Source organism: Pseudorasbora parva, chromosome 18 (assembly GCF_024679245.1).
Source record: "Pseudorasbora parva isolate DD20220531a chromosome 18, ASM2467924v1, whole genome shotgun sequence".
Classification (NCBI taxonomy): Eukaryota; Metazoa; Chordata; class Actinopteri; order Cypriniformes; family Gobionidae; genus Pseudorasbora; species Pseudorasbora parva.
Genome location: NC_090189.1, coordinates 25,431,430 through 25,455,898, shown reverse-complemented (window position 1 = coordinate 25,455,898; position 24,469 = coordinate 25,431,430). Strand labels below are relative to the sequence as shown.

At 38.1% G+C, this 24,469-nt stretch overlaps 2 protein-coding genes across 3 annotated transcripts; one reads left to right on the top strand and one right to left on the bottom strand.

Moving 5' to 3' along the window:
- Positions 1–2,264: 2,264 nt before the first annotated feature.
- On the top strand, positions 2,265–23,572 carry brd8a (bromodomain containing 8a). 2 transcript variants are annotated; one of them, XM_067424653.1, is made up of 20 exons: positions 2,265–2,418; positions 2,855–2,948; positions 3,432–3,501; positions 3,962–4,011; positions 4,099–4,221; positions 4,297–4,377; positions 5,686–5,744; positions 6,343–6,467; positions 6,559–6,747; positions 9,062–9,155; positions 9,381–9,515; positions 16,534–16,673; positions 17,571–17,973; positions 18,946–18,989; positions 19,095–19,360; positions 19,878–19,970; positions 20,075–20,143; positions 20,316–20,598; positions 21,767–21,811; positions 22,830–23,572. In XM_067424653.1, exons 1-20 carry the CDS (start codon positions 2,280–2,282, stop codon positions 22,887–22,889), a joined length of 2,562 nt encoding a protein of 853 aa, XP_067280754.1. In that variant the 5' UTR covers positions 2,265–2,279; the 3' UTR covers positions 22,890–23,572. The 2 variants fall into 2 exon arrangements, with proteins under 2 accessions (XP_067280754.1, XP_067280753.1); XM_067424652.1 differs by having other exon boundaries at positions 5,680–5,744.
- LOC137047092 (uncharacterized) lies at positions 11,477–15,160 on the bottom strand. Its single transcript, XM_067424654.1, has 2 exons — positions 14,761–15,160; positions 11,477–13,506 (listed from the first exon to the last, which is right to left on the bottom strand). The coding sequence occupies exons 1-2, from the start codon at positions 14,822–14,824 to the stop codon at positions 11,606–11,608; spliced, it is 1,965 nt and encodes a 654-aa protein (XP_067280755.1). The 5' UTR covers positions 14,825–15,160; the 3' UTR covers positions 11,477–11,605.
- Positions 23,573–24,469: the final 897 nt, after the last annotated feature.

Here is a 24,469-nt window from a genome sequence, read left to right as displayed (position 1 = left end):
GGAGTCCATAAGAGGAAGTATGTGCGAGGGGTGTCTTTTAACATGTGCAGCAAATGTGGACAGCCCAAAACGAAAGAGTTTGGCCATAGCCGATATGGTAATGCCACATTTTGCTTGCGTGCCTCTGGTGGACAATCTTTGGAAGACTGGTTGGCAGAACAGCGTCAGCAAAATAAACAACAAAGTCCACCTCCTCAATAAACACTTTACTGTATATATTTTGTATATATTACGTGCCCACTTTTTTAAATATTGTCCTGTATATATGTGTGTGTGTGTGTGTGTGTGTTTGTGTTTGTGTGTGTGTGTGTATTAATTTCAATATTTGTGTGTATATTTTATATTTGTTCAATTTAATAAAACATTTTAAATTTGATGTGTTTTTTATTAGATAAATTAAATCTGATAAATCATATCAATCAAATCATCAACCCCACCCCCCAACACACACAACTTTTTTGAATTCATTTTATTTAACCATAAACATGTAATCAATAGTCCACCTCCTCAATAAACACTTTACTGTATATATTACGTGCCCATTTTTTAAAATATTGTCCTGTATATATATATATATATATATATATGTGTGTGTACTCATTTCAATATTTGTGTGTATATTTCATATTTGTTCAATTTAATAAAACATTTTAAATTTGATGTGTTTTTTATTAGATAAATTAAATCTGATAAATCATATCAATCAAATCATCTCCCCCAACACACACACAACTTTTTTTAATTCATTTTATTTAACCATAAACATGTAATCAATAGACCCTTTTCATATTTCTGGGTTTCTCATAGCGGAAGTTGTCATAATTGGGTTAACTCAGAGCCGTTGAAAAAACATCTTTTTCTATAGCTCTGGGTTAACTTTTATAGCTGTGAATGAGAGAATACATTAAAATATATTTAAAATAGAGTGGGATTGATAATACCGGCAGTCAACAGGGAAATATGTTAATTTTTCCATAACTTTAATAAACGCACATAACTTTTTATTTTTTTTATTTGATGCAAAAGTAATAAAATGCAACGAATTGGTGTTATACATGTACATTCATACAAATAATAATAATAATTCAAATACAAAAAACTTTGCAGGATTTACGTTACGTCATAGATAACTAAAAATAGGCGCAGTTGAACACTTGGATACTTTGTCGAGCAGAACACGAGTTCGAATCCAACCCGCGGAGGGTGATTTGTTTCAAATGTAACTCAAACTCCACCATAACGCACATGAGTGTAACCCAAATAATGTTAAGGGGTAATTTGTCGGCGTATTCCCGTTTTATGCGTCTTTTTCGCTTGCGTGCGTGAGCGGAAAGATTGGGCCCCTTCTTTTGCGCAGCGAGCGCTCTACCATCTGAGCTAATCCCCCTCCGAAAGCTATAAGTTTGGCTTTGCGAAAAAATAATCAGTACTAACCAAATGCAGAAGAACCTGGTCAGTGTTCAATATTTTGCTTTAGAAACAACACAATTCAACATTAATAAGTAGTAAATAAAGTATTTTGCAAACCAAAACAACAGAGTACGTTATAAATAATTGTATCTGAATAAATACGGTTTTATTAATTTCACTTCCGGTAATGATCAGCCAGTCAAAATAAAAGCTATAACTTAACAAAATGTTTGTTTTCGAAGGCGTCTCTCAAATTAATTCACTTTTACGTCTTCATATAATATATATATTTTTTATGACATTTTTTTCTCTCTCTCTCTCTGTACTCTTTATATGTCTCTGCATACATCATGGAATTTAAATAATTTAAATAAGTAAACATTTGCATGGTGTTGATTAAAAGAGTTAACATTTTTTTAATTCACAGCACACAGAACTATTTTTCCCCCCAGTGCCACACAAAAAAAAGGTATTTTAGTCACAATAACAATATATGCCAGAAAAAGTACAATTTCGGTGTTTTTAATGTTTTCCGTGCCTTTTGGTTTTAGTCCCAAACACTGTATGCTTAATTTATAAAAAATGTAAGAACTGTGGTTTGGAAACTGTCCACTTGTTTTTATGTATATGGTATTATTTTCTAAATAAAATACATATTTGCATAATGGATAAATATTTTGCATTACATGAGACAATCACCAGTAAGAAACTTTCATTCACAATTGAATTAAGTAAGCAGAACCATTCGCTCATTATCTTCAAGTTCTTAAATATTAAGAAAATATGGACTTGCCAGCGCAAAATGCTGTTCAAAGCAATAGACTTTTATTATTAAAGCAATGCACATGTGATTTAACTACATTGAGGTTATGCAAAGCTTAGTGCAAAATGACTGTTGGAAAATTCACACCGGATATGCACATTTACATTTGATAGCCAGACAATTGTCATGCCAAAGGAGCAATAGAAAACAGTCCAGTCATGACAAAATGGCGAGCGGAGTTGGAAGTGAGTATTGCTCTCTATATTTTCATCATACACATGCATGTACGGCGTATGTCCTGCATGGGGCAGAGGACAGGATTATAATTGATGCATGTCAAACTCGTGCATAATGGATGCAGCGGTGCGCGTGCCGTGCATAGGTGTCGCGGGATTTGCGCACACAAGTCATTGAATACAAATGACGCTCATTGTCCGAATCACTGGACACTTTACCAAAATGACACATTTATGACATCAGACTAGCTTTCGTGAGTACATTACATTTGCCATCTGTTAGAGGAATGTGAGACGCCGATGATGCTTCGACCATCTAAAATGGCCCGTTATTAGTTGTCAAACTGCCCACCACCCATTCATCTGGCAGCGCAGCGTTTAAATGCTGTTTACACCTGAAAATTCATTTTCTCTTTATTATCTGTCATTTTAATTCTTTGGACAGAACATAAATTGCTGTTGGGCCCAACAGAGCCATGGTCAATTAGGGAAAAGCTGTGCCTCGCCTCCTCTGTCATGAAGAGTGGAGACCAAAACTGGTGATTGTTTTACATTTATATAGCTTTTAATTTAAAGGTTCTCAACCTTTTTGACTCCACGGTCCCCCATTGACCACAACAATATTCAAAGGCCCCATTACTTTTCTAGTTTTTGGATAAAACATCACTCACAATTTACTAGAAGAATGTAAATGTATATATATATATATATATATATATATATATATATATATATATATATATATATATATATATATATATATATATATATATATATATATATATATATATATACCAAACCAAGTTTTGTTTTAATTCTAAAAATAAGAGTGAAAGAGAAATAATGTACAAAGAGAATATTGTATTTTCATAATAAAATAAACAATTGCATAATGGATTGTTTTTTTAAAGAAATGTTTCATTACTTAAAATTCAAATGATTATTATTTTTAGTTATTTAATTATAAATTAATAACAAATAATTTACATCAGTCATGTGTTTTTGTATAATGGTTGTTCTAGGGTGTCTGTGAGCCGAGCTATTAAGCCATTTGCAGAGCCTGGACGCCCTCCTGATTGGTTCTCTCAGAAGGTATTGGAGAATCAGTAAAACAATCCAATCACATGGAAAACTTAAGGAAAAGCTCACCTATTCTAAACCTGTATGATATATTTTGGAACAGTACGTTTTGAAGAATGCTGCTCTCGCATACAATGAAAGTGTAACAAAAATATTCCATATGACTCATGCATTGACTTTCAAGTCTTCCAATGCGTTTTAAGCATTTGGGTAAACTATTCCTTTAAAGATCAATTAATAAGACACTTATAACACACACACACACACACACACACACACACACACACACACACACACACACACACACACACACACACACACACACACACACACACACACACACACACACACACACACACACACTCTCTCTCACACACTCTCTCTCTCTCTCTCTCTCTCTCTCTCTCTCTCTCTCTCTCTCTCTCTCTCTCTCTCTCTCTCTCTCTCTCTCATTTTCCTCACTGTTTCACAGCATTGTGCATCACAATACTCTGAGCTCCTGGAGACAACTGAGGCACCAAAGTGAGTCCACTTTCTGTTTCATTTGCTTTCCAACACTCACTCCATACCCGACAGCAGTAAATGGTGTGTATGTGTGCATGCTCACAGAAGAAAGCGAGGTGAGAAAGGGGAGGTGGTTGAGACGGTGGAGGATGTGATCGTTCGCAGGTTGACGGCGGAGAGGATAGAGGAGTTGAAGCGGTTGATCAAGGACACACAAGAGAAGCACAGGTACCAAATGTCCACATGCTTACCTGAACCATTTCCTACTGTCAGCTGACTGTAACTTTATTACTGTTCCATAAGGAAACTGAAGAGAGAAACTGAACTTATCCAGTCAGGTCATCTGGACTCCAAACTTGAGGAGCTATGGGAGGAAATTACACGGTAAGAATCATTGTACCAGCTGTATCCATTTTCAGCACTATCTGTTATAAATATACATTTAAAGGAATAGTTCCTTTTTTTTAAAGATTTTTATTATGTATTAGCTGTTTTTTTTGTTTTGTTTGGTCTTTAAGAATCCAAACATAGATGTTTTTCCATACAAAAACAGTTCATAATGATCGTTGTCATTATGTTCCTCACACAAAGCTATCATATGACTTCAGAAGACCGGTTATTTTGGTATTATTTATATATTATTATAATATTTATTAATCTTTTTAATCTTTTTAGTTGTTTCCACATAAAGCCTGTCAAATCTGTCATTCTCTTGTCCGAGTAAAAAAATGTGCTTGTCCGAAAAAATAAATAAAAATGTTCTTGTGTTTTTAAATATAATTTATTCTGAAGCAATATTCTCATCAGTGTTCAATCAGCTTGGACATATTTAAAATTAGCATATTTGTGAAATTTGTACCTTTTATAAATGGCATTTTCCCCATACCTTATTAAATATAGAATATGCTTCAGCTTTCATTTTATATTCTTAAATTTGATCAATTACTTATAATAAAATTAGAAGCTGTAGGGCTGTTACAAATCAAATAATTGTTTTACACTGATAAATTACAACTGCATTAAATAATGTTATAAGATTGTTTTAAATGTTTTTTTAATATACAAATAAGACATTTTGGAGACAATGTTTAAACATGAAACTAAACTGCCAATAGGTGGCAGCAGGTGACCGTTTTAATGAGTGAGTCATTGAGTCATTCATTTAAACGATTCAGTGAAACGGCTGATTCGTTCAGGAATGAGGCAGTCGTTTATCAACAGTTCATTGAATCTTTGATTCAACCGATTCGTTTCAAAATGCTGAATTGTTCAGTAACACACTGTTGCTTTGAGATGTGTTATTTATGGTTCTGCTATGATCTTTGTTTGGAAATATTTTCGCTGCTGAAATAGAACAAGAACAGTCGATATTGCATCTAAAATATCAGTGACTTAATGTGTTATGATTTCTCCTCATGAGGCAAAATTTATTTATTTCACTTTGTTGCCAATGCAACATTCCTAATTTTAATTTATGTATTACATTTTTAGTTTTTCATCTAATAATTATATTTTATTTTATTTTTATTTCAGTTACTGAAAGAAATTCTTAAAATTTTGATAATAGAATCTTTAAAAATTCCACAGGTTTCCAACAAATATGATGTTGAGAATTTTCATTCTGACGAACTATTTTTGTCTTTGAGTGAATGTTTGTTGGTTTAGTAAATTCTGGATCTTCATTAGGAGCAGAAAACAAGAGGAAGAAGAAGCTGAGGTGAAAAGAAAGGCCACAGATGCAGCATACAAGGGTACTAAAGAAAGCCCACAACATGTCATTAGAATTTTTTCTTCTTCTTCATATTTGTTTGTCTGTTTTGTATGGAAGAAGCCCATTTACACCACTAAAAAATACAAATATAAAAAGAGTAATTGCAACTTTTTATTTCATGATTCTGACTTTTTTTCTCACAATTGCGAGTTATAAATTCAGAATTCAGTGTTATTAAGTCAGAATTCTGACTGAGAAGTAAAGAATTGTGACTTTATATCACGCAATTGCGAGTTTGTATCTCTGAATTGTAACTTTAACTTCAACTTTATTTATATACCGCTTTTACTATGACGGTTGTTTCAAAGCAGCTTCAGTGTTAAACAGGAAAATATTGCAACAAAATTTGATTCAGCTGTACAGCCGCTCTGGAGAAAACCGTGATGTCATCAACTCTAATTTGTTTATTATATAGCAACAATGTGGGCAGATCAGAGATAGAGAAATAAATCGGAATATTTGAAAGTTCGAGGTATCACGCAAGAGACAGGTTTATTGATAACATTTATTATAGCATTTAATGCATAATTGGGCAGATCTTTGCTTCATAGTAAGATCTGTTTATCTTTTCTTTTTAGCCAGGCAGGCAGTGAAGAACACTCCTAAACGTGTGCCCAGTGTGACTTTGCGCTCCCCCTCTGGGGCCTGCTCTCCAAGCCTGGAATTTCCTATCGGAGATTCATCTGAAGATCATAGCACAACTGTGAGTTTATTTTCTTTCATTAATCTTTTTAAATACTGCACTTTCATTTTTGTCTGTCATTTATTTTAACAATCATCCCTTCCCGGTACAGGGGGCAGGATCAGTGTTTGTGCCGCTGACAGAGCTGCCAGGTCCCGGAGTGGTAGAGGCGAGTTTGGGGTCTCTGCTAGATGAATCGACACAGAAGAAGCTTTTGGGTCAGAAAATCACGCCGCCCCCCTCCCCTCTCCTGTCAGAACTGCTGAAGAAAGGCAGTCTCCTGCCCACCAGCCCCAGACTGGTCAGAATTCCTCTCTCTCATGTTTTGTTTTTGTGAATTGTGGGGACTTTAGTCATTCATTTTATGACATTTCAATCTATTCTGCTTATTTTCCTTCACGACAATTGAAGAAGATGCAGAAAATTGTTCAAATTTTTAATGTGGCATACACTACCATTCAAAAGTTTGGGGTCTGTAAAATTTTTACAATTCTAAAGAGGCTTTTTTATAATATATTTTAAAATGTAATTTATTCCTGTCAATGTCAATGCTGATTTTTCATCATGACTTCAGTCTTTAGTGTCACATGATCCTTCAGAAAGCATTCTAATACGATGACTTGCTGCTCAAGAAACATTTCTTATTATTATTAATGTTGAAAACAGTTCGTATTTAATATAGATATTTTTGTGGAAACCCTGATACAGTTTTTTCCTAGATTCTTTGATGAATAAAAAATTCAAAAGAACAGCATTTATTTTAATTATATAACTTTTGATAAATTTAATGCATCTTTGCTAAATTACAGTGTTCATTTCTTTCAAAAAAATTAATCTTTCTGGCCCCAAAATTGTTTTGTGTCCAAACAACATAAAGTGACAGAAAAATAAAAAGGGGTTTCCAAACGGGTTCTCACGATTCTGAAAAACTTAAAATATCAGGGAATGTCCGTAGTGAGATTTTCAGAACTGAAAAATTATGGAACAGAAAAAAAATGTACAAGATCATGGAAAAATGTAGCTTGGTTTTACCAGATTCTTGTACATTTCATTTATACATAGAGTCTGGCCACTCTCCATTGACAAGCGTTTATTTCCGCGATGGCGGGTACTCTGTTGAAGTTTAAAACTATTGGATCTGCCTTCTGCCATAACCAATTGCTAACGTTTGGTCGTGATGTATGTCATGCGCCCTTCGCCTGATTCACACATGGAAATCCGTCAAAATAAATGTGCAGGCCACCCAAGTGTTAATACGATAGGATAAAATCTAAAACTCGTGCATTTGGATTGTGATTTATTCACGGTGGAGGAGAGTTTTGTGATCGGGAATGCGCCGCTCACGTGGTCCGTAACATGATTGTATGCTGTAAATAAAATGTCATATACTTGGTATTATAATAAATGCTGCTATAAATAATGGACCAATTCAAATGTTTACATGCTTTTATTTTAATTTGCTTGAGCGGTGATGAAATATATTGCTCTTGTAAATACGTGCCAGCATTTTAAAGAAATACAAGTCTAGAAAAGCATCCAAATAACAGCAAAGCAACCGTACGGTGCTCTGCAGTGGTCAAAAATGATTATAAGTGATATATTCTTGAAAACTCAGAGATGTGGATTCTGTCAGCTATTACATCACCACACTACCTTGGTGTTTGTCAAAAGCAGTAGGTAATTCAGGCGGGGATTTTTACGCCGGCGGTGGGAAACGGACCAGTTATAAAATAACTGACCAGTCCCTGTAACTTAAATGATGGCAATACCTTCCGACACCACAAGGAACAGTTACCGTCCGAATAGGGCTTCAGCAACTCCTTCACCACTAACGGAGCGTGCTGGAAAAATGCATATTTATAGTCAGTATTGCTTACATACTATATGCTTAAAGGAAGTGTATGTAAGATTGGGGCCAAAACTGGTATTGCAGTCACTATCCACTCTTCCCCTCCCCCTGACTCGAGGTTGCCAGACAGGCGGCAGGAACAGCAGGAACATTTGTAGCTGTCGCTGTGGTAACTAGAGCAGATCTGGCAACCTGGATGCCGAAATACTACTGACTTTGTGATTGGTGGATAGGTGGAGGGTGGAGCTTCAGGCCAAAACACAACATGACAACATCAACATCAGTTGAGGGCTGCAACAACAACTTTGAAATGACAATATCCTGGCCGGACTACTGTTGTCAGTGATATAAGTATTTGAAATTATATCAGGGCCATTTTATGATTAATTGGAATACATTTCTTACATACAGTTCCTTTAATATATATATATATATATATATATATATATATATATATATATATATATATATATATATATATATATATATATATATATATATATATATATATATATATATAAATCCTATCTGGCAAATGACTGGAAACGCCATGGGGAAATCATGGAAATTAATTGGTCAGAAAGTGTGGGAACCCTGAACAGCTAAATCTTTCATGTGAATCTGAGCAGTATAGTGTGGATATACTAATTTCTTAACATGTCAATGGAAACTTTTTACATCATGCCTGTTTAGGATTGTTAGATTTTTTTTTTTTTGAGTCAAAGGCTTTTAAAAGATGGTAATCTACAGAAAATCCTTATTGCAGGCAGTTGAGGGAGAATCTCCGTCTAGTCAACTTACAGGAAATCACGATAATCAGATGACAACTTCTTCACTACCAGCTTCTCAGGCAGCTACAGGTATGGATTTATACACACTAATCTGTACACTGAATCTAGCCGTGCCACATTTTAGCAGCAGAGCTTTAGAAGCAAAGGGGCAAATTCTGTTTCATCAGCATCTTTATTTAATTGTTTCAGTCTTTATGATATGTCTATGTCTACCAGCTTAATGCCTACCCCGCTCTCTCTGTGCACCGTGTGTGTGTGTGGGTATGTCGTGCCATTTGTACACATGTGTCTCAGGTGCTCCCACACTGTCCCGTCTGCTGGAAGCTGGCCCCGCCCAATTCCCCTCTCAGCTGAGCTCATTGGCCACTGCAGACTCCGCCCCCAGCACTGCCACCCCTGCAGTGGATACAGCTGCCCCGCTCGGCACAGGTCTCTCCTAAATGTTTTTTTTATACTTCTCCAATTTTTATTTCATATCTGATGTTCAACTGTCTCTTGTTTGTTTGGTGTGTTGGAACTAGAGACCTGCGTGGGACGGATTTTTCAGTCCCGCTCTCGTGGGATTCTGTCCCCCTTCCACCCACTCCCGCAAAAGTATTACCTTCTCCCTCTCCCACCCGCAACATTAATGTTTTGTCCTGCTCCAACCAACAAATGCCCCCAGGTAAAAGTATACATATTTTTTTTCAGAACGTCCATAACATTTCCATGAAATAGTTCCAAGTTACGTTTCGCCTAGCCACAACTTACACACACCAACATAGACGCTCTCGATAATTTATTTGTTATTAAAGCATCTACATTCCCAAACCACTATTAATTTGATCAGAAAAGCAACTGCAAGCATGATTTGGCATGGCAGAAAGCATGTAAAGAGTGCTCCCTTTATAATCACAAAACATCTGTCACTCATTTTAGTTAATCGCAATCTCACAAAGTTCCGTTATAATTAATGAAGGTGTCTATACTGCTAAATGGATAATTAATTTACATTGTGTCTACACTTTGCTCAGTATAATGAGAGGATTCGCGAGCGTCCAGAACTCAGCACTGAACAAAAATGAAACACTAAGGCACTGTCCACAAGAACATGAGTATTTTCAAAACTGCAGCTCTTTCTACGCGGTTTGGTTGTTAGCCCGCACGCAAATGCAAAAACCGGACTTTTTTGAAAACTCCAGCCAGGGTTGAAAGAACACTAAACCGTTTTTAGAAATAGGGCTTGTTCAACTTCTTTCCTACATTTAGATATGTGGGCAAATTCATTTTTGTCTCAGTGCATGCATTGTTTTAGTTTGGCAGGGCCGCCGCTAGCTTAGCTTAGCATAATGAATGGAATCCAATGTTGCCAGCTAGCATGTCTAGAGTAAAAGTGACTATATTTGGGGAAACACAGACAAAGCACTGCTACTTGGGCACAGAGATATCACAGCTCTCATTTACGGTCTATGCTCTCATCCTCATGTCCTCTGGCTGTTAAGCGATCGCAATGTGTTCTGCCCTACAAAGCAAAAAGGCAGTAACTACGCAGAGTGCAGAACTGAGAAAAATGACTTTAAAGTTATCCTGTCATCCAGCCTAAGTAGTTGTAGGTAGATTATTGGACATGTGGCTTTTTTGTTACTTTATATTAGTTTTATTTTTGTACATATCAATCCTCATTTTTAATTTGGTATTTTACCCCTATTTTGCAGTTACTGTATTCTTGCTTTGTATTACTTACCAAAAACGTGGCACCATGCCAAGGAAAAAGGCAGTAACTACAGATTCTCCAAGAACTATTTTGCCACAACTTGGGCTCTGGGTGTGTTAGATATATTACTGTATTTTACTGTATTTGAAATAATTGGAACCATTTGTTTTTCTGAACATGGATATACCAAACCCAAATTAATTTGACCATTTTAGGTCAATATTTTCCACCCGGAAGCTGTTCTGGTGCTGAAACGGCTGCTTAAAGTCTCACATTGCTAAGCTGTATCAAGGCCCAAATGGGGACAATTTATTTTGAATAGGACCACATTATTATGTGTGAGTATTAGATTAATGTGTCTCTGGGGGTGTTTCTCAATCTGTAATGTAGTATCTGCTATACCTACAAATCACATTCATGTTAAAGCATTGCAAAACAACTTTTCTTTGGAGCAATATAGGCAAGTTAAACTCCAATTCAACAGAGCAAAACAAAATCATGTTGCCTAAGTGTTTCTAACGCTTTTTGTACTCTTATGATGATAACTAAGATAAACAAGTTGATGATTTTATATGGTGCAGTATCTGTTTCAGTAGGTTTATAAACATAAAGTACTGAATGAAATGAATACATGGGACAGATATTTCAAATTAGTAAACATACATTTAATAATAGATTGTGTGTGTGTATATATATATATAAATAAATAAATAAATAAATAAATAAATAAATAAATAAATGAATGAATGAATGAATGAATAAATAAATAAATAATGATGATAATAATAATACAAATAATTGATGAACACCACATTTCATATGGTTATTACTCCTCATCCTCCAAAACATTGCTCACAGGCAGGGAATACCAGAACACCCTCCTGTTTGGTGGCATGAGGTGACAAAGATTACAGAGGATGTCTCTCTTCTTGACCTCCTCAACCCCTCTATTCTGTGGTCGCAAAAGAGTGGGCACCTTCAGCGAGAATTTCTTCATGAGGAAGTCCAATTCCATAAATTCATTCTCCGTATGGGACAGCTTGTAAAAGAGGCTCTTGGAGCCACGCCGCACCTGTATCTCCGCCATCTCCCCAAGCTTTGGTGCTTGCGCTTTCTTGACCTTGACGGTGGAGTGGCCATCCCTCCAATCTAGCACATTGGCATTCTCCAATTTGATAACATCCACCTTCCTGGAGTTGGAGCTTGCCACAACACTCACAAAGTCCTCAAAGTCGTAGACCACACCACCTGGACGGCTCCTCATTTGCTGCTCGACACCATGGTGGAAACTGTCTGCGCTCATGAACGTGTGTCCCCTCTCAAAAAACTTTAGTGTGATGTCCTCCTGTGAAATGGTGTCACTGTTCACAAGAGTGACAAGTGAGGATAGAAGGCACCAGTTCTTATTCTGTGCACTGCAGTTGTCCACCCAGAATATGGTGTGGCGTACATCCCGCTCCTTCTCCAATGCAGTTGTATATGCTGATGTAATTTCCGCGGCACTTCGCCCAGCCATTCCCTCGTGCCACAATACAGAGATGGTGTTTTTTTTGTTTGTTTTTTTCCCCACTGAGGCAAATGTTTCGTGGTATGCCACGATGCGACGAGTAAATACTGCTGACTTGACTCCTGGCATCCGTGGCAGCATTATCACCTTCTGGAGGTCCACACTCCGAACTGATGTCATGTCCGGCCAGTCCCTCTCTGCATCTGCCTGGTAGCTTTGGCGGCTCTCTAGGGCAGACTGCTTATGTTTGTTCCACCTTAGGCACTCTGGGCAATCTGAGCTTTCAGTCTCCCCTGTGTGGCAGTTCACATGTTCTGCATGTTCCAAACAGTCCTCACATTGCTCCTCCCCAAGTTTGGCAAAGCTGATTTTTTTGTCTTTTACCATCTTCCTGTATGCTTCATAGGAGCAGGCGTTTCCTTTATCCAGGTAGTCTGAATGCATCATCTTAATTGTGATGTCACTTGGCAGGTACCGTCGATTTGGGGCATGCTCCCGTCTGTAATGGCTCACACAAGGATGGAAGGACTCAATGTGGTCATCAAGGGTCTTCACGTCTATCTTGTTGACTGCAGCCTGCCTTCCTCTCTGGTCCTTGGATGGAACCAGTGGCCTGGTGTTCGACTTCCCCATCATGGAAATAACGAGACTGTCATTTTTAGGGTGGTAGCCCAATGATGACAGGAAAAACATTTTGCAGACCTGTCTTGGCTCTCCTTTCTGGTTTTGCAGGCGGTAGATAAATGAGCGGCCACGGCGACTTTCTGGGCCGGTTGTTATTCTTTTGGTTGGCATTGGGGTAACTGAGTAAAACATCCATGATCGTCTTTCTGTGTAGGTCATCTCCCAGTACTGACTCCATATCTCCCTCCGTCTTTCCTCTGAAATATGGTCTGTACACCTTCTTCGACATTTGGCACCACATGGCTCTCTCATTGGTGGTCGACGTGATTCAACATCAGGCTGTGGCCCTGGCTGTGGCTCTGGCTGGGGCTCTGGCTGGGGCTCTGGCTGGGGCTCTTGCACTTGTTCTCCTGGGTCTCCAAGTTCCACTTCAGTCTGTGCCATCGTAGGGGTTGGGACATAATCTAGGTCTGTAATGTCATCATATAAGCTGTCCACGCTGGTGGTATCCAGGAAAGTGTCCAGGATGGTCCACTCCATTGTTTCAGCGGGGGGCAGGACTTGCTGCCTCTTTGATGGAATACCTACATGTGTATCTTAAATGAAAAAGAGAGAAAATTAGTGGCATGAATGTAAATCCACATCTGTCTGTGTCTGTCTGTCTGTCTGTGTAGGCTACTGCAACAAATTATTATTATTATTATTATTAGTATTATTAGTATTTATTATTAATTATTATTATATGGACCTACAGGACAACATCTTCACTCTGATCAACATATGTAGGCTATATATCGATGTCTGTATATCATAATATTTAATTGTACAGGGAATAATTTTAATAAAGTTTAATTAATTAATAAATGCCTAAATAATGACTAACACAATAATAAATTAATAATTTTTAACCCTTAATGAAAATGAAGAAAGAAAAGCCAACATACAAAAAACGCAGCCTGGCTTTATAAGTTACATTAGGTTGTAAGTTGTATTATCCTACAATAATAGGATAAAACAGAAGCTTGCAGTAATGCAGAGGGAAACATTTTCATAGGTTAATATAATTAAGGGGAATCCAAATTAAATATATAATTTTATATTTAGAAGAACAAACCGTGCAATAAATAAATGCTTAGGAACAGGAACCAATGTGTTGAGCCTGAGCGCTAAGGGGGGTCGTAAATAACTGCCGACTCGCTCTGCAGAAGTTTGTTTTTGTTGAAAGCATGATGCTTACAGTAAAGAGAAAGGTGTCAGTTTTGCTCACAACTCACTAATTTCTTTAAACAGCGGACATAGTCTTTAAACAGCGGACATAGTCTTCAAACAGCGGACGCGAAGAGAGTGCGTTTTAAGTTGAACAGACACCTGTTGCCGTTTCTCTGTCTGTTCGTTAGTAAGATAATTCGAAAAGTACTGTACGGATTTGGATGACATTTTCGGACAACATGGGTATTAGGACAAGGAACAGATGACTACATTTTGGTGGTGATCCGGAACACGGGACATTTGGAATTTGTAATGCTACATTGACCGCGGTTATTATGCTCTCCGAGTGCTTTTCTAGTTATTGAATATTTTTCCACCGCTGATTGGATTATAACTTTGTGTCATGAACAACAAAATGATGACATGGCATCGGCGATGATGTGAAGTTACAGAGGATAAAGTTACAGCTAGGAGCAGGGAGGATCAGGGGGAGGTAAGCAAAGCTATTTGAAACATCGCCTGTTAATTAGCATAATGCTTTCTGAATGGACCTCTGAGAGGAAGTCCCGCCCTGGCGGCTGACAGGTGTTTATATTGTGATAGCCTAGCCTCTAAATGTTTAATCTGTCACTGTTACTTACCATTCTCCGGGTATTTTCTTTTCAACGCCAGTTCGACCATCTTCTTTCCCCTGCTTTGTGCCATCTCAAACAAAATTTGTGGGAAGTTAGAAGGGTGAAATCGCAAATGTTAAAACCGTCTCGTGAGGATGCCGCTAAATCAGCTGTGTGTGTTCACCATGGAAACAGTAACTGCGCTGCGTAGCAACACGGTTATTTTTTGTTGGGTAAAACAAAACAAGAATACAGTAATGGATGTTACTGTACTCATGCTTTGTTTCACTAGGCCTTTTTGCAGTTACTGTACAAACGACTACCATTTTTCACCAAAACGACACACATTTGAGATAATATTTTTTGTCACATAACAAAGGATGCCTTGAATGTCATGAAAATGATAATAACTCATTTTTGACCAAAAATGCAGTTACTGCCTTTTTGTTTTGTAGGGCAGTGTTGCGTGATATCTCTGCGCCCAAGTAGCAGTGCTTTGCCTGTGCTTCCCCATAATATAGTCCCAAGTCAATATCTGCTTAGGAAATCACCTAGTCTTAATCTGCATCACTATTTGTACTCATTGTGAATACACAGGTCACAAGACGTAGTTAGTATTTTTTGTTGTTGATAATTTTTACTCAGGACATGCTAGCTGGCAACATAGGATTCCATTCATTATGCTAAGCTAAGCTAGTAGTGACCCTGCCAAACTAAAACAATGCATCCGCTGAGACAAAAATGCATTGCCCACATATCTAAATGTAGGAAAAAAGTTGAATAAGCCCTATTTCTAAAAACGGTGGAGTGTTCCTTTAAGATTTTTAGAAATTCCGGTTGCAGCCAGAAGATTAGATGGTGAAATCAGAGATTTCAGCTTGTGAAGTCGAAGTGTGTGCTATTCTCTCCTTTGTTTGATGTCAAATCTCTGTTGTTTACATCGAGTCTATGCAATAGCGGCTGTAGCATTTAATAACTCTGCTAACAGCGCTTATCACATGTATACAGATACATCCGCAGTTAACTCATTTTATGCAGAACAGAGGTGGCAGAATGCAATAATACAAAATAGTTAGGCAAGGGTGTGAAGCTATTACAGTCCACTTGGACCTTGCCCCTGTGTATATGCATCCAGTGACATTACCTGTCACCGAGTCCAAAGTAAAGGAACTTGTAGAAAGGTTTCAAAGGTTTCACCGAGCCCATGGATGTCCCATCCATGTTGGCCCTGTTGAAAAATTTCCCATGTGGAAATCAGGCTGCCAATCATAGTGTATTTTTGCGTTTTTATGTGGACAGAGATTTTCTTTTAAAAACTGCTTGTGTGAACGCGGTTGTTTTTTTAAACGGAGAAAAAAACCTCCCGTAAACACATCTGATTGGCCATTGCGTTCAAGAAATCAACATGTATGTTTGGGACTGGCTATGTTGCAAAAACACATTGTAAATGGAAGTCTTTGACATTCTCCAGAGTGCAAACACAGATACACACTGAAATGTTTGCCAAATCTGTTTTGCCAATATGCTTTAATTGTTGAGAAAACTGATCCCAGGCCAGCAGTTATGGGCAGCTTTTCCCTATAAAAGCTGCTATTGCTCTCCCGCAAACACGCACACACACACAAAGAGTCTTACAGAACGCACCCTCACTCGCCCATCAAATTTTGTCCCATGCTGCATCTGGTCCTGCGTCCGGGGTTCCGTGGGTGTGCAGGTCTCTAGTTGGAACACATTCCTCTTTCTGAATTGAATGTCTAAAGCCAATTAGTGGGTTTGTTATGTGTGTAATACTTCAAACAGGAGGTGATGGAGCCCCCAGTGCTTCAGTGGATAATAAGGAAGCAGTTTTAGGGGAAGAGGACCTGGTGACTGTGTCTTATATGGCAGAAGAGCTGGATTTAGAGACGGTTGGGGACATCATAGCTATTATTGAGGAGAAGGTAAATCAGACACTATCACCATTGTTTACTAATGCGCTGCATTCACTGAAGCACACACACCCATCACCCACCCATTTCAAGATTTTTTGATTTAATAGAAAGTTCACATTTCATATAAAGAACAGATTTTGCAAGATTCTAAAAAGAAAAAAATGGCCACTTTTGATTAATTGAATGCATCCTTGCTTAATAAAAGTTCTTTAAAAAATCTTTATGACCCCAACCTTTTGAACAGCAGCATAGTTATGCTGTTATTTAAGTGTTAATAGATATATAATTATATTTATCTATAACTAACTGTGATTTATGTTCTAAGGAAAAGGCAATATAAATAGTAGCTCAATAGTGAGAAGGAGATATGCTTTTGAGAACAGCATTAAAGGAAAAATTGTAATCAAACAATTTGATTATGTAGAATTTCCAGACTATGAATTTGTAAAACTAAATGAGAAATTAATAATCAGTTTTCTTAAACCAGTATATTGAGCAGGTTTAAAATATTAAACATCTGTTTTGAGTTTAGACTGGGCCAAACTAGTTGACATTAGCCTGATGTCGTCATACTCAATTCTAGTCAGAATATGAGTCTAATACTGCTTCATTGGGCTGTGATTATGGGATGGGTTTCATCCGAACCAGGAAAGACATCTATTGGATAGACCTACAACCAATCAGAGCAAAGCATAATGTTACTTGTCAAATGTCAAGAGAATTCAACTGCAGTGTTGCCAAGTCTGCGGTTTTCCCTAGGGTTGTTTTCCATGTCCACAGGTTGAAGTGAAGGGACCTCAATTATGTGATATATATAGACCCAGGAATGCGAATTTTAGCAGGCAACCTTGCCAAAATAACACATTTTACCCCCCAAACGCCATTTTTCATCCTGTGTTCACGTAGGGTGATGAGAATGCTGAGGCGTTGGATGCTGCAGCAGTGGAAGCAGCTCTGTCTCTGTGTGAGGACACGGGTCACACCCTGTCAGGTGCCTGGGAGCCAAACCCCTTTAGACCCATTGGCCCTGATCCCTCCAGTACTTCAGATGGCTTGGACCCACATTCCCTGCATCTCTTAGAAGGTAAAAGAGATGGTCCTGACACATGTGGATCCAGCAGTGGCTGTGCACAGGGGTACCCGACACCCTCCATCTCTGTTCCTCAAGACCCTACTCTGACAGGAGGAGCCCATTCACAGCCAGACACCCACAGAACAGAGAACACAGATAAGGCCCAGGATGGGCAGTCAGAATTACTGAATACTGTGATCAAAAGTGAGACTAACGAATGGACACGGTCTCAATCAGGTACTCCACGTTTTGCATTGGGCAAATTAGTTCATATGAATATCATTGTGCTCTTCTATTTTAAAAAATGCCATTCATACACTACTGTAAGATTTTTTTCAGAATTTGACCAAAATGACAAATCAGTCAAATTTTTGACGTTTTAAGACCACGAGGGAACCCAAAATTTGTTTATAATGTTACAAAAGATTTCTATAAAATAAATACTTTCCTTTTATATTCATCATAAAATCCTGAAAAAAGAATCCTAAAAATATGAAATAAATGTAGCTTTGGTGTGCATAAGAGACTTCTTTTAAAAAAATAGGACAGACTAGTTAATGAATCAGTCTGATGAATACAAGTCATACCTTTTTGGGGCATAAAGTCAAAATAAAGGCAGTCATACTGTCCAAATAGAATAGTAATAATAATAATAGCTAAAAAAACGTTATTAAAAGGAAGTAAATGCTTAGTTTGGATTTTAGCCTAAACATTTATTCTATTTCTTAGAAAAAAGCAATTTAGCAGATTTGATAAAATTGTTAAGATTTGCTAAATCAAGGTCGTGGTGCAACCAGTATGCAGATTTTTTTTTTACCATAGCATAGACCATTAAGACTGTCAATGTCAGTAATTTGACCTTTTTATGAGCAAGGTTTTATGACAAAGCTGCTTTTGTTAATCTGGTGACCCCCCAAAAACATAATTATATTTATGAATAATAATTCATAATATCTCTAAAAAACAATAATGATAAGATGGTTACATTTGTCATTACATGCAATTTTTTTAACCCATACATTTAATCAAACCAACTAAAATCAAATATTTTATACCCTTGTTTACACATATATATACAGTTACACACACACACACACACACACACACACACACACACACACACACACACACACACACACACACACACACACACACACACACACAAAATCATCATTTTGGTAAGAACTCACACGTTCCTTTTTCTTCCAGATACAAGGTTAGAAGATGAGCCTGTGATAAAACAGCACTCAAAGGTGACTGTCGGCATTTGCTAACACATAATGTACCAGCCATGAGTATGCATAGACCCAGAAACCATTAACCTTTTTAGTATATTTTTTACCACTCCTTGTTAACAGGAAGTGAAAGAGGAGGAAGCCATGAGTGATGCAGAGGAGGGCAGTGGGTCGGAGATGAAAGCTGGATTAGAAGGGGATGGAGCAGAGGATTGTGGGGGAGAGGAGGATGGTGATGGCGTTTATCTCTCTGAGCCAGAGGGGGAGACAGAGCTGGACCCTCCGGCCAGCGAGAGTGAGGACAGCTACAGCATGCACACGGCATCCTCTTCCATACAGCTCCATACAACTGCAGACTCCATTCCCAGCAGCCCTGCCTCCTCACAGTTGTGAGTTGTGCCGAAACGACATATAATTAAAGCTACACTGTGTAACTTTTTTGTTTATTCTTAGCTAAAAACACTCAAAAATATGTGCTCATTAATGTATATTTACTTATTTCAAGTAATAAAGTATTCTCGTAAGTTTATAATATGCCATTGAAAATACATACGGGTGAGGGGTTCGAATGCTGGTCACCATGTTGCCCCTCCATCTTGAAAGTACATTAGCCAAAGAAGGACATACCCATAAATTCAACCTTCGCCTTTCGCGTTTTAACACTCGATGGCACCGTGTCGAATGTGAAGAGGGGGATGTTAATCTTGGACTAAATTGGCCACCGTAGGAGTTAAAACGAAATAGGAATTGAGAGGAACAGAAACTAATATTCCCTGGATGGTCATATACCTTTACACAACTAGATGGGGGGAAATATCACACAGTGTAGCTTTAAGCTTTCACACACATTCTGATTGTTCTCTGATGCACTATGCTGTCATTACATAAAGCACTGTTCCTCCTCAGTTCTATCTGCAGTGAAGACCAAGAAGCGATTCAGGCTCAGAAGATCTGGAAGAAAGCCATTATGCTGGTATGGCGAGCAGCAGCTAATCACAGGCGAGTCTCCATTACGTTGTTCCAAATCCCCGCCCCCTTTTATCTGGCTCATCAGAAACCATCAGCTCTATGCAGCCAGAGTGATAATTGGTCATTTTGAACAGGTATGCAAATGTCTTCCTGCAACCAGTGACGGATGACATCGCCCCTGGTTACCACAGCATTGTGCACAGGTGAGAGCGAATTGTTGAAAGTAAATTTAAAGGTTTTGGAATTAGACAAATGTCTACTTATCAGGAGGAATCCAATCCAACAGATGTTTTGAGAGTTGAAAAGTTGAACGTACAATGAAAATAAATCCCAAAAAGTAATTGAAATGGCTTTGCTAAAATTCCGGGTTCTTAGGCCAATGGATCTGTCCACTATCAAGAAGAACATTGAGAACGGGCTGATCCGCACAACAGCCGAGTTCCAGCGGGACATCATGCTGATGTTCCAGAATGCGGTAATGTACAACAGCTCAGATCACGATGTGTTCCACATGGCCGTGGAGATGCAGAGGGACGTTCTGGAGCAGATCCAGCAATTTCTAGCCACACAGTTGATCATGCAGACCTCGGAATCAGGCATCAGTGCCAAGAGCCTGCGCGGGAGAGAAGCCAACCGCAAACAGGACCCCAATGATAAGGTGTGACAGCACTTCTGCACATTTCATCACATAAGAGGATTCTGGATCACAAATTTTAGGCTGCATAAATATATATACACACCACCATCAAAATATTAGGCATTTTCAAGTCTCTTGATAAAAGGATGTCTTTATTTGATCAAATATACAGTAACAATTTCAAGTAGTATTTAATATTTCCTTTTTTTTTTTACATGGAATTTATTCCTGTGATAGGAAAGCTGAATTTTCAGCATCATCCAGTCTTCAGTGTCACATGATTAATCAGAAATCATCCTAATATGCAGATTTGATGCTCAAAAACATTTCTTACTATTAACTGCTGCATAAAATTTCTGTGGAAACCCTGATAAATGTTTTAGGAATCTTTGAAAAATAGGAAGTTCAAAAGAACAGCATGTCTTGAAATATAAATCCTTTATAACATTACAAAAGTCTAATTGCAATAAATAATGGACATCTAATTTTGGTTGGAGTTTAAATGATTATGTGAGAAGAAAGAGACCACAGAGTGATACATCTAATTCACATTAAGGGGCCAGATTTCCTAAACGGCAAAATAGCATGAGCACAGTTCCACAAAAAAAGTGCAGATGGGATTGGAAAGTTCAGCATATGATCTACTGACATCACACAAATGATAGAACACAGACGCAGTCGGATCATTTCCATAATGACCAACGCAATCTACCAAGAGCAGAGCAAATTAGTGTCTGGACTGGTTTAAGACATGTTTTTTTGTTTGTTTTTTTGGGATAATTACGTGAATACCGGTAAATGACAAGCACAAACCTTATTAAATCACCTTGCATGTTTCCTTTAAATACTCTCATCCCATCAGTTTTGTGTCTGAAAGGGATATTCCTACAAATGCATTTAAGTAGCGATAAAGCGTTTTTTTTAAGGCCAAATAAGGGTTTGCGGTGACGCAAGCTGTTAGTAAATCTGGCTCTAGATGTCAAAATTTGTTCAGTCCGTTTCAACCGCAGATCATTGGGCTGATAATACAGTCAAGTGTAAAACACAGTAATGAAACCAGATTTACTCTTCTCTTTCTGTTCTTTTTTCAATGCAACATTTACCTTTTAACTGCTTTTGCATTTGAGTGTTGCATGTATTCAAAGCACCTTTATCTCTCTCCCTGATGTTGACCTTTGTCCTCTCACAGGACTGTGTTCCCATGGCCTCTCCTGCATTCCTTCTCTCTCTCTTTGTAAGTATCCCGTCTGGTCCTTCTAAAATGAAGCACCTAGGTACCGATAGGTTGCCACCTGTGCTATTCGTGAAATTTCATCACTAATAAATATTCCATGGTCAACTATTAGTGGCACTATAACAAAGTGGAAACAATTGGGAACTAAAGCAACTCAGCAGTAGGCCATGTAAAAAAATCAGTGGGGTCAGTGCCTGACTGCATTGTGCCAAGTGTAAAGTTCTGTGGAGGGGGGTTTATGGTATGTGGTTGTTTTTCAGGGGTTGGGCTTGGCCCCTTAGTTCAAGTGAAAGGAACTCTTAATTCTTCAGCATACTAAGACATTTTGGACAATTTCATGCTCTCAACTTTGTGGGAAAAGTTTGTGGATGGCCTCTTCTGTTCCAACATGACTGCGCACCAGTGCACAAAGCAAGATCCAAAAGACATGGATGAGCGAGTTTGGTGTGGAGGAACTTGACTGGTCTGCATAGTCCTGACCTCAACCCATTTGAACACCTTTGGGATGAATTAGAGCGGAGACTGCGAGCCAGGCCTTCTCGTCCAACATCAGTGCCTGACCTCGCAAATGTGCTTATAGAAAAATGGTCAAACATTCCAATAAACACACTTCTAAACCTTGTGGAAAGCCTTCCCAAAAGAGTTGAAGCTGTTATAGCTGCAAAGGGTGGGCCAACTCCATAAACCAAACGGATTAAGAATGGGATATAATTAAAGTTCATGTACATGTAAAGGCAGGCGTCCCAAAACTTTTGCCAATATAGTGTATTTTTTTGTGAATATGCAAGACTTCCGATTCATTAGCAACTCAATGTAAATAAATAGAAGAATAACAAATTAAAGTATTTATAACTATAATGAAATTAAAATAATAACAAAATAACAGTTTTCAGTATGAAATGGCATAACTAGAAGCAAATTACACTGGAAACCAGATATCAAAGTGTCCACTTTTACGTTAAAAATGAGGTGGATAGTGAAAACAATTACTCAGCGACACCTTCATCTGTCTCTGCAGGACGGGGGCACCAGAGGGCGGCGCTGCGCTATAGAAGCAGACCTGAAGATGAAGAAATGAGCATCTGGACAGGCGGATTCCTTTGAAGCACTAAGTGACTCATTCATAAAGACAGCATAGGACAATCTGTCTGAACCATTCCACTAACTTCCCCCTCCCACACTCTTAAACATGACTTGAATATTCATGAGGGTTTCACTGGTGTGTAATGTTTGGGATTGGACAATGATGGGACTGCCTCAAAATCTGTGCATATGTGTCTGTCTGTATGTAATTGTTGTGAGATGTTTGGTGTGCTGTACTAAATTTGTTTTGTGTACGAATAGTGCCTTTACAGGTATTGATGAATGACTGGGAATAAACCTGATGAAAGGACAAAAACTAAAATTTAAAGGCCTTTTTATGTGTGAACAAGGTTACCGATATTGTATTCCCTTTCACTTCCTCCTACAATGCTGTATTCTTGTTCCAAGAGAGGTTTTAAATAATGTTCATGCTGCTCTCTTCCATGCAGTTACAGTGGATGAGGACAATGCACTTTCAAGCTCCAAAAAAGCATCATACAATGATGGTATATATACCACCTGTGTACTTTATTAAGTCTTCTGAAGCAATATGATAGACTGGTGTGAAAACACCACTATAAAACTCAAATTTAAAGTCACAAAAAAATATTATATTCTTTCTTTTTTGCAGCAGATCTTTTTCTTCTTATTTCGATGTAAATTTGAGTGAAACTGATTGGATGGAGGCAGAATGTTGTAAGAAAGGGGAGGGGTTTAGGCTGGCCACACACTTGGAAGATTTTGGACCCGATTTGAGGATTCTCGCATTTTTGTCCAAAAAATCCTTAATTGTGTGGTGTCATTACGATTATTTTACTGCTCCCAATTGCATTGCAGGCCAAACGGTCCCAAATCATAAATTTATAAATTATAAAACTTGATCGGGCTCCCTAATACTTGATACCTGTGATAGCCAATGAGAGCGATGAAGCTTCACCAACTGGATGTGTGCTTCTATAGCTGAAACTTGGCAGCTACAAACATGCCACAAAAGTGGAGTACTGTGAAAAAAGATTATTTTTAAAAATCCTTTTTCTTCCCGTAAAAAAAAATCATGCCGGGAGAATAAACGGCTGATGACGTTGATCGTATTCCATCTGTTTCTCTTCTCAAGTCACATTTGATGTCTTGAGTCTCCGTAAGACGTCATCTCACAGTAAAAAAAGGCCTGGTCCCAAATGGCACCATGAACGCACTTTCATAAAGTAATGCCGCCTTGACTGTCGGGAAGAAGTCCGCAAAGGGGGCTCTTGCAAACACCCTTCTGAAACCTAAAATGACAAATGGGATATCCTATGGTCTCATGGACCTAACGGACATGTGTACACGGCAACCATTGTAAGTCCACAAGACCGAAAGTACATATAAAGTGTGCCATTTGAGACAGGGCCACAATTGACAGGTGTGTGGTCTTGCAGTCCGAAATAATCTTCTAGTGTGTGCATTTACTGGATTAAATTGCTAAAAACTGTTGAAAATGACATGTCTATGGTCTCCCACAGTTTTAAAAATTAAGATTTGAAAACCATGTAAGTGTCCTAGGCCTGTAGCAAACAAAATGATTGGAGAAGTCCG

Coding starts and splice junctions, on each gene's coding strand:
- brd8a (XM_067424652.1), top strand. CDS start 2,280: ATGCAAAGCTTAGTGCAAAATGACTGTTGGAAAATTCACACCGGATAT. Junction 9,516..16,533: donor AGCTGCCCCGCTCGGCACAG/GTCTCTCCTAAA, acceptor TACTTCAAACAG/GAGGTGATGGAGCCCCCAGT. Junction 21,812..22,829: donor CATTCCTTCTCTCTCTCTTT/GTAAGTATCCCG, acceptor CTGTCTCTGCAG/GACGGGGGCACCAGAGGGCG.
- LOC137047092 (XM_067424654.1), bottom strand. CDS start 14,824: ATGGCACAAAGCAGGGGAAAGAAGATGGTCGAACTGGCGTTGAAAAGA. Junction 13,507..14,760: donor AAGAAAATACCCGGAGAATG/GTAAGTAACAGT, acceptor TTTTCATTTAAG/ATACACATGTAGGTATTCCA.